The sequence below is a fragment of the Cydia fagiglandana genome, chromosome 5 (assembly GCF_963556715.1).
Source record: "Cydia fagiglandana chromosome 5, ilCydFagi1.1, whole genome shotgun sequence".
Taxonomy (NCBI): Eukaryota; Metazoa; Arthropoda; class Insecta; order Lepidoptera; family Tortricidae; genus Cydia; species Cydia fagiglandana.
Window position 1 is genome coordinate 12,177,658 of NC_085936.1, and position 11,049 is coordinate 12,188,706.

The following is an 11,049-nucleotide window of genomic DNA, read 5'->3' on the forward strand; positions in this document are numbered from 1 at the left end:
TCATCATCACTTCGTCTGCGATTGCACAGGCAAAACCCTCGGTTTCTCCGAAGAGGTCCCCGAATCGTAACCAGTTCACCGACGCGAGCAGGTCCACATCGGGTCCCGTGAGGGCCTTGTAGAACCGCCCGTGTAGCACCTTACTCTCCCATGCCGCCTTGCGATCCGCAGTACTTAGTACCACAGGTTTGCGCCAGTTCTCGTTTGCCAAGGAAAGCGGCGTGAGGTTCCTATCTACTGCCACCACATCACGATGCATCCCACACTCGTTGTTAAGGAAATAGTTCCTGAGATTGTACACCTCGCGGTTGTGGAGATCCTTGGCGTTTAGGAAGCCTCGGCCTCCACACTTCCGTGGGATGTACAATCTCATAACTGACGAGCGTGGGTGTAGCATGCGATGTGTGGTGAGCAGTGATCGGACCCTCCGATCCAGGGCGTCCAGCTCGGTCTGAGTCCACCAAAATATTTTATTATTATAGAGATGTCAAACTTAATATTAAGAATTTCACAATAAGATCGTCAAACGCTAAAACGTTTTGTTTTAAGTCGGACCACGTTAAGTTTGCATTCCAAATACTACGTCAAGGTTAGATCTTATATTCCTATGTACTGCCAAGTTAATTGTTCAGTGAAGATCGTGAAAAGGAGTATTTTAGTGTATGTGGAAAAATGAACGTAAGTTTGTTGATTAACTTTTTTTAATTTGTGGGACAATACTTAATTGCAAGGTTTTCAGCTTTTCGACCGTTCGTTTTGGTTGTTTTTCTGCTTCCAGCTTGTGCAATGGTCGCAGTTGTGGGCGTTATCACTTGCGTATTCGCAAGTCTAATCACTAGCTTTCGGCACGGCCGTCAAACGTATATTTGTTCATGACACTCATTATCAAGAAAGAATGGAAGACATTAGGGGACCCGTGCGCCTTATAATGGTCCTATAAATGCTCCATCTATGAGAAAAAATCGTGACACTGACAGTATTTATATTTCGAGAATAACATAAATCTCTTAATAGTGCTATTCTAACGAAGATAATAGTCCACTGTACAAAGGTCAAAAGCTTTTTTTCCTAAAATACCTAATATTGTATTACAACTGTTGAGACTAAATATTATTACATTGTAAAACCTGATAAACTTTCAATGAAATATATTTTCTACCTTTTAAGAAAGATAACAACTTTTTGTAGATTTTACATCCATCTTGATATGCTAGGACGAGGTTACATACCGAGGCGAGCTAGAGCCACCAAAGCATTATATACACATTATACCGGGTGTGGCCTGTAACAGGAGCAAATAATTAAATCATGGATTCTACTCCTCAAACGGTGACACTTTTGTTCAACAACTTTCAAAAATTATGAAGTATTTAGACTTCCTATTTTTCATACAAAATAAATATTATCTTCAATGGACGCCATCGCCATGCCATATCATTTGTGATTGACGTTGCTTGTCATGCCTACTCGTATGCCAATTCGCAATACATTGCATCTTAGAATAAATTTTAAAGTGTATTAAAAATCAAACCTCAAGTTATTTTTAAAAGTTGCTGAACTAATGTTGGTCAGTATGAGGAGTACAGCTTACAGTTAAATTTTTTGCTCGTATTACAGGCCACACGGTATAGAAGTAACATAGACACAAGAAGTAAGTCACCGCCCGAGACATCTCTCTAAAGGGTCCCACTGATTAACAGTTCGCCGGACGGTATCGGCCTGTCAGTTGTTCGGAATTGTCAAAATTTTGTTCTAACTGACAGGCCGATACCGTCCGGCGGACTGTAAATCAGTGGGCCCCTGAACTGTCAAAATCTTGTTCTAACTGACAGGCCGATACCGTCCGGCGGACTGTTAATCAGTGGGCCCCTTAATAAATAATATACTCTCCCAGGTCCCGGATACGGACTTGTTGGGGAAGTTTATCAAAGCCGCCATGTCTGCTCTGAACCATACCCAACTTGGTAGTTAATGTTTAATTCCCTATTGCTTATAGACTACGCCGCTTTTCCTATTTGTTTTTCCTATTTACTTTATACATATTTCTATTTGCTCGGTTTTTACTGTATTTAAGTTTAACTTATTTTATTTTTATAAGAGATATTATTTAATATTATTGTATTGTAAGGATAGTATTATATTGTACTATAATACTTAATATCAAAGGAGCGTTAGTATTACTTACCGCTTTTCTACATCAGCTTCGTCATGATTTTTTTTTTTTGACGCAGGGCTAAATGCATTTAGGCATCTCACCCCCAAGGGGGAGGGGGTGGTATGTGGGACTCGCTCCTCCCATAACTCCCTCTGCTTAGGGGAAGAGAATACCCACTAACATCCCCTGCGGCGTTGCCCGCTTTACCGTTATTGGGGGAGTAGGTAACTACAGTATCCGAATTCAAGAACTACTAATGCTACAGGATATGTTAAACATTTTCGGGACGAGGTACCATCCCGCAGGGAACACAAACTATGAGAATTGTGTAGTTGCTTTACTTAACTGGTAATACTCGCAAGTCGTATCTACTCCGTTCTTAAAAATAAATGTTACTAAAACTAGTAACTAGATATTTTTTTCACCGGAGTAACTGTAATATGGTAATATTTGATTTATTTCATAGCAGACTATATTTCATTTTGACTCTTATTTAAATCTATTTTTAATAGGTACTCTGTAAAAATTTACTTCCTTCTTCAACCAAAAGCTCGACAGCCCTCACTTATTAATTTTATCACCCCGAATTGGCCATTTTCCGCCGGCGTTACGATTGCCCCTGTGGAAAGACGCCTTTACCCGAACTCATAACAATAAACTCGTTTAATCGAGGCCCGCGACATACAGAAACGTCGTGTTCACAATGGCCGTGATAATTAAGGTTTGCGGCCAAATTCACCGTGTAATAGATGTACCTACGGGTGAAATGTGAGCCTAAATCATTATTAGTCTTCATCTAAGAGCGTTTTCACATTGTCCGATCCAATATCGGATGTAGGATCATCATTAGTAATCGTTATCAACGTGCAGTTTTCGTAGCAAAGGATATGGTTGGCAGAAAAAACAAATAGATTTGAATATTCACTTTTGTTCTTAACTATAAAATAAATACTTATCTTAGGATTACACCTCTATATATAACTCTTTACGATACAAAACCTTTTCCGCCCTAATATATTTTTAAAACAATGTACGTCAAATGACATTAAATGTCACAAAAATACAACTACAGTTGTGGGCAATATTTTAGAGACTTAAATTAACCTTCCAGAGACTTCTGTTAGCGTAGAAAGGTCATTTTCCTATTTAAAATAGATTTTTTCCAATCGAACTGAACGACTGACAGCCAAATCTGTTGAACAAATTTTAGTCGTTTATTCAGTATAATTTGGATTGTGATTATAAATAGGTATATAAATCTCATAATTTGCGAAATATAAATAACGTTTAAAATACTTGCGTATTCAATTTTTAGGGTTCCGTACCCAAAGGGTAAAACGGGACCCTATTACTAAGACTTCGCTGTCGGTCCGTCCGTCCATCCGTCCGTCCGTCCGCCCGCCCGTCCGTCTGTCTGTCACCAGGCTGTATCTCACGAACCGTGATAGCTAGACAGTTGAAATGTTCACAGATGATGTATTTCTGTTGCCGCTATAACAACAAATACTAAAAACAGAATAAAATAAAGATTTAAATGGGGCTCCCATACAACAAACGTGATTTTTGACCAAAGTTAAGCAACGTCGGGAGTGGTCAGTACTTGGATGGGTGACCGTTTTATTTTTGCATTTTTTTCCGTTTTTTTTGCATTATGGTACGGAACCCTTCGTGCGCGAGTCCGACTCGCACTTGCCCGGTTTTTTACAACCATACTTTGCTACCAATACAGCACATTGATAACGATCACTAATCATCAGACATCCGCGTAGTCAGGCCACGGAGGCGCACCCGGTCGCACACTACAATAAACATTATGCCTACACATACGCATACAAACAAATATTATCGGTCCGACAGCTGACGGGGGGCTCCGAGTCGGAGCCTCCAACATGGCTGAATTTACGGATGTCGGAAGGCGCCTACGAGAAAAACGGCTGCAGTAGAGAGTGCCATATGGCATCAAGTCCGCCTTTTTGCGTTATCTATCGTTTTTTAGTAATAACTATTTATTAAATGAATAAATAAATACAGAAAAACACATATGTCTCACATTTTGCTTCCTTCCGACATCCGATATCGGATATGTGAAAACGCTCTAAGTCGGGTTTTACAGCATCCTTTTTGTACGGTTTCAATATCGAGAACTAATATTGTCATGTTCCCTTTTGGGCGCCTCATAATACATAATGTATATATTATACCACATCAGTCTAGCCAAACGTATATTTTCTCTGTGCCCCTTCCTTTGACTTTTTTCTCGTATTTTTTTATTATTATTACGTATAAAAGTTAGGAGGGAAAAAACATACGGTTTTCGCAAAACGTTAAAATAAAATAGCCTGATTTTCTTAAATATCATTGTAATAAAATAATACATATATGCAGGAATCCTACAAACATTCTACCCGGAAATATGTAATTAAATAGGAATAAAAAAACCCTGTTTCTTTTCAATCGCTTATTAATATTTTTCTGCTACGTACTCCTAGCATAACGACAAAAAATATAACTCAAAATAAGTTTGAAGTACAATCAAACCTGTACGGATATGATGGTCGTTCTTGTCTACGTGACAGCGCGATAAAACGGTGTCCGTCACTTTCTATCCCACAGTGTCAAAAAGTGACAGTTATTTTATCACGTGGATAAAGATGGATAAAGCCATCCATAATACGCCGGCTGGTGTGCCAGGTAAATAAAAATAACTTCTAAAACGTAGGTACGTTTTTGATAAATGAAGATTAGAAAATCACAAAACTCACTCATGTGACTTGACATGCACCTTATCCACAAAGTAAATTAGCCCGTCCCTATCTTTTGTTTGCATAAAGACCCTTTAAATGAGATAAGTCGAGAGTAAAGTCAATTGGCTTTTTGTGATATAATAAAGAGAAACACAGAAGTTCACATAAAACTCAGACAAGTTCGTCAAATCAAATTCAAACGTTACACTTGTATCGACACAGTATTTTTTTTTTAATAGGCTCCATTTTGAAAGCAATGATTTTTAAAGAAATTTTGTTTGAATATTGGAATATTTTGCTGTGATAACGTCTTATAAATCGATAAACACCAGTATCATGCACAAAAAAATATCACGTTGTGGACAGATCTCCATGGTAACGTTACGGACACGTTTTCGGACGTTATCACTGCCCTACTACCTACACTACTACTACACTGTTGTCTGTATATAGTGATTATGTTATGTTACCGTGTTCAAAACTAAATTAGGCACATTTTCAATATCAATTCAAAATACCATACAAAAGAATAACCGAATCAACAGCTTGTTCACTTTTAATGCAGACGCGTGTCGTTTAAGGGGCCCACTGATTAACATTTCGCCGGACGGTATCGGCCTGTCAGTTAGAACAAAATTTTGACAGTTCCGAACAACTGACAGGCCGATACCGTCCGGCGGACTGTTAATCAGTGGGCCCCTTTATTGTCGTAATATTACTATATTTTCCACAAAAAACAACCCGCATATTTGTCGAGCCATTTCCGGATTTAAAAAAAGGAAGTTTATTACAGCGATCAATTTCTCAGAAATCGGAAAACATAATTTATGGATATAAATAGATCTTTACTAAGCTACTGAAGCTTAAATGACAAAGAAAATATGGCGTAAACCCACGGAAATTAAATTCCTTCTTCATTATTAAGTGGAATTTTTACTCCATCGGACCATCGGTATTCAGATTTTAAAATTTGCTTTTAATAATAGATTTTATTAAAGTGCGATCCCATTCTCGATCGCGATTAACCAGTGAAAAAGCGTTTTTTCGTATTAAAAATATTTTTAAATCAAATTATTTACATTAAGGATGGTAAACATTCATGGTCATATTTACAAATGTAAAATTATCACACACTTACCTAATAATGGGCTTGCAAAAATTTTATACGTACTAACAACTATTTGAAACTAAAATTAATACGAGATTATTTTTTTTAATTTCACTGAGAAATTCTCGTTAAAGCTAGTTTTCACCAAGGTGTTTCTGAAAACTAGTTTTAATTACCAAAAATGCGTTTTCACATCAGGTTCTACGGTTAAATACCATAATCGAATAAAAGAAGCTAAATTAAGTTATTTCATCATATCAGTCCGAAGTTCAGTTTGAACTTTTTTTGCGTTAATTTTTGTATTGGTTTTTATATGAACCTAAAACACAAATATGCCATAGCTTTTCCTATCATGTTACCGTTTCCTGAATGTACAGTCACCACATGGGATTGTTATTATAAAATTCTATAGCGTAAGTATAAAACAACCAATTTAGCTAGGACCCTAAATTTAATGACGCAAGAATCGCGGAGCGTAATGTTACAATATATCAACCTGTAAGTTGTTCGGAACTGTGACCTTTTGCATTTAACTGACAGGCTGATACTTGATAACCTGTTATCGTCCGGCGAACTGGTAATCTGTGGGCCGCTTTATCCATGTGAGATTTAGTCCTGAAGCAAGTTCAAAGACAAAGCAATATCAACGACTTCAAAAGATCTGAACTGAAATTACATTACGCGCAGAATTCCCCGGTGGCAGATTTTTATTAAAGTTATTTTGAATAAACAGCACCCTTCATTATCATTTTTGTAGGCAAAAATGTTTTGCCATTGTAGTAAAGCCAAAGCCGCAGAGTAAAATCCGAATCCGACATCAGAGTCATCCGACATCAAGTGGAAACGAGCTCGTGGCTTTATTCACGTTTGTTTTATTTTAGGTTATTTCTAAGAGCGGTTCCGGTTCCGATCCGAATCCGATCCGAACCCGTGAAATATGGTCCGCAGTAGCCGTAGAACTACTTCTATGGTAAGTTACGCACTAGAATTCTAGAATGACAGAAAGAAATTGGATGACGGAGATTGGATCTAATAGTGCGTAACTTACCATAGAAATAATTCTACGGCTACTATGGACCATATTTTCACGGGTTAGGATCGGATTCGGATCGGATGTAGTACGAAACTGCTCTAATACGTAAATTGGTATACAAAATTTAAGGTATACAAACCAGGATAAGCAAAGTAAAACTTATAAAATATGTATTTACAGACAACTAACTTAATCATTAAAGCTAAACCATTGAAACAGCGTTGGAATTGTGCACACTGCATATTATTGCCGCAGAAGGGCCCCCCCCACATCTGGCGTCTTTCGAGCGTCGGCGTCTGTCGGCATCGGTCCAGCGCTATGGAAACACATCTGGCGTCTTTCGAGCGTCAGCGTCTGTCGGCGTCGGTCCAGCGCTATGGAAAATGACGTCGCTGCGAAGTTGCGTCGACGCTGCGTCGACGTTGCGTCGACGTCGGCCATAGAATTGTAGACGCCGACGCTCGAAACACGCCAGATGTGGGGCGGGGGGCATAACATTAATCTCCTTTATACGAGTAAAATGACATTTTCTTGCAACAATGCAGTATACAGCATTGTCAAAGTCTCGTAATCCGTTTTCCTAGTTGTGTTTGAGTGCACAAATATTGAGTGTCTCATCACAGCACGGCGCACGGCACTCAATGCTTATGAAACAGTTCATTTACCGATACATACATAACGCATACTACGCACAAATCGTAGGATGTATCGTAGAAACGTTATAGCCCGGTAAACTAGTCTAGTCAGTAGCAAAAAAATTATAATTAGCCGCGAAGGTTCGGTTCGATAGATTCGACTTTGGTTGGTTCACCTCCTAAGGGGATGAACATGACATTCAATTTTATAAAGTCTTATAACTTATAAGCGTACAAAATCGCGAGTGGAGCGGAGGCTAGTAATATAATTATGTGACGAGTATGTGACAGTGACAAACAGGCGCCCAAATTGGCTCGATAAAATGAACGCGACTTATCACAAAAGTAAGTAACGACTTGGTAGCAATATGGCTTCCACCTTCTGGTACTTCTTGAGACAAATTGAGATGTAGGTAGATATTTAACATTTATGCTATGTATTTTGTCTTGCTATATCACATTGCGCTTACTGCTGTATCGCGGCGTTCACCGCGTAAAACAATATAATTATGGTCATGAGATTGCAGCGAATTGCAGTTGCGGTTGTTATGCGCAAATGCAAATTTTATAATATCTCATCAGTTTCGATACGTTCATTGGTTGGTACCATCGTACATATTTTCACGTACAATTCACAAATCTTAGATATTGCAAAGGCGAAAGGTCTACAAATTCTTACATATTGCTTGGTTAGCATGGCTTTCCCGATTGCCTATAGATACTAACAGAAACCTTTACCGGGAAACTAAATGATAACAGAATGTAGAAATATTTTGAAAAGGGACGCACACAACGCCTTCCATTTCTGTCTTTCTTTGCCTGTCTGGGTCGCGGCTTACTAACATTATCAATCATGCTGACATAGTTACAATATAAAATCTAGGAAAACAAATATGGTAAGTGTGGTAAAAATGTGAACCATTTCATTTTCGCTTCAACCCTGGATTGGATTAGTATGAATGGTGTGGCATCTGACATGTCGCATGAGGCATGTTTAAAAATAATAGGTGTCTTCACATACTTTTTTTTTTAATACACGAATATTTTCAGAAATAATTGCTCTAAAAGCAAAAAAGATGCGTTATCCCTCCCCCGACTGTATTGACTAGCATCGGATCGGATTCTTAAAATTCATTAGCATGTAACCTCTTTTGCTTGTACGGTACGTATTTGTAGCAATTTTTGAATCCTCAATTATGCGTAGTCTGACGCGCACTTGTTTTTTATTAATAAAATTCACGCGACGTGGCGACATGAAAGATTTATATAGTGAATAGGGTTCAGTAGCACAGGCATGCAATAAATAAATCTACGAAATTGTGAAACCATGCCAGGGGAGCTGCGGGAAATATTCACTTTCAATTTGTTTCTTTCCCCCAGTTGTGATATCGGCTATGCAGGAACCTCTGAATTATTCAAACATCTACTTCATAGGTTTGTGGCCAAATAATGTTACGCCCCTGTTTGCTTTTGTACGTTTTTATTGGATTTTGAACCTCTAAAGCTGAATAAGTATAATTAAAAATTTCATTACCACGGTTACTTTTTACGGTTCTGTACCTCAAAAGGAAAAAACAGAACCCTTATTTAATAGATATATGTAACTTACGCGTACATAATGTATAGTTAATAGAATACCTGAAGGTCTATTGTATACCATAGTGTAATTTATATAGGTACTTAATTGAGAAGCTATTTCGAAAACCTTATTAAATAAGTTTTACTTGTCTAGAAGCACTTTATGATTTGATTACCCTTGCCAAGGATGCAATGCCTAAAGTAGGTGTCCCACTCTTTGCAACTTCGGCGTAGCGTAACTTTGCTTTCACCTCTGTTCCTATAAAAGCTTTTGGAAAACAGGCGCCTTCCGCACCTTTGCATTAACCAAGATTAAAAAAATCATAAGATAAAAGCAAAAGCGTGGACGGAATCTTAATTACTCAACGAAAATGTTGTATCACAATGAAAAAAAAATACATTTTAATATAAAAACGTTTATTCCAAGACAAAACATAACGACAATGTCGATAACAATTTAAAAAGTGAGAAAATGAGTATTGATACAAAAATATTAGATCTACATGTGCTTACAGAGGAATCACAATAACACTCCTTGACGAAATCTTTATTATTATGAATTTTCAAATCCTTCACAATTTCTTTAATAAGTGCATCTTGATTAACGTCGTAAACAATCCCTTTAGAAGATTCCTTCTTACTGTCGTGATAATATTCGTTATCATCGTAAGGTCTTCTTTCGCGGCTGTCGTTGTCTTCATAATATAAATCTTCTTCAAAACGCGTCGTTTGCTTACGGCACTTGTGTTTATGTTTCCGAGGAATTTTCAAATCGCTGAATATTGGTTGTGGATAGCTAACGGTGTATGGAATCATTGGAGCTTCACTAGCAAAATATGTATAGGGTACATAAACAGGGTAGAAACTGTATGGATTAGAAGTTACAAAGTCTTGGTATGGCTGACCCTGACTGCAAGAGTGGTTAGTCACGGCGCCATAGCGAGAGCACTCGTGAGCTCTAGCGTTCGGAGTTGAGTGGGTACATCTTTTCTTATTATGACTAGTGCCCGAACATTTGCATGGATTTGTTGGATTCGTTTTTTTACACTTACACTTTTCTTTGACTCCAAGTTCAGGTAAACTTCTCATCCCGATGACTTTACTGCTAAATGGTATGTTTTTTGAAGATTTATTAATTTCTGGTTTTACCCACAGTCCCTTATTAAGATTTAGTTCTTCATGTTCTGCTAGTTTATTTGTTTCCAATTTCAACTCCGATGTTATCTCAGATTTCGGTAAATGGTCTAAATATTCGTCGTCGTTTTTTGTTTTGATACCGACGAGCTTGTTCTGATTTATTATGTCAACACCCCTTACGTTATTTATGTGCTTGAAAATTGGCCATTTCTGTATTATTTCGAGAGTAGGAGTAATCAAATGTTCTTTCTTACTTGAAAGGGGTATATTTTTAGAACTGTCTCTTTGGTCATGTCTGTGTTCCAAAGATAGTAGCATTTCATCGCTCAGTATTTTGTCAAAAATATTGGACTTTAAATCATTATTTAGATTGCTTGTCTTATGGTTCGTTCCTTTAGGTTGAGCAGCACCTTAAAAAAACGTTTATTACAGACCGTGTAACATTTTAATAATATGGAACGGGAAAGGAAATTTACATCAAGTTTACCTCTTGAGTTGGAAATTTCTTCGCGTCCTCCTACATAATTCGTAGTCCTTATGGATCTTTGGGTGAAACAGTTTATCTCCGAATGCGAAAAATATGCAAACACTAAAAAATAGAATACAAAAAACATAACAGAAAATGGACATTTTACTGACACCAGTTGAAAGCTGCCAAG

The 11,049-nt window shown here is 37.6% G+C and overlaps 1 protein-coding gene across 1 annotated transcript; it reads right to left on the reverse strand.

The window, feature by feature from the left end:
• Nucleotides 1–9,653: 9,653 nt before the first annotated feature.
• LOC134664469 (uncharacterized) lies at nt 9,654–11,012 on the reverse strand. The gene is made up of 2 exons (XM_063521138.1): nt 10,878–11,012; nt 9,654–10,800 (listed from the first exon to the last, which is right to left on the reverse strand). Exons 1-2 carry the CDS (start codon nt 11,002–11,004, stop codon nt 9,671–9,673), a joined length of 1,257 nt encoding a protein of 418 aa, XP_063377208.1. The 5' UTR covers nt 11,005–11,012; the 3' UTR covers nt 9,654–9,670.
• Between the last annotated feature and the right edge of the window lie 37 nt (nt 11,013–11,049).

What these genes read in the sequence shown, in the direction of transcription:
- LOC134664469 (XM_063521138.1), bottom strand. Translation starts at nt 11,004, where the DNA reads ATGTTTTTTGTATTCTATTTTTTAGTGTTTGCATATTTTTCGCATTCG. An exon ending in AGAAATTTCCAACTCAAGAG is followed by an intron (nt 10,801 to 10,877) that starts GTAAACTTGATG and finishes CGTTTTTTTAAG; the next exon opens with GTGCTGCTCAACCTAAAGGA.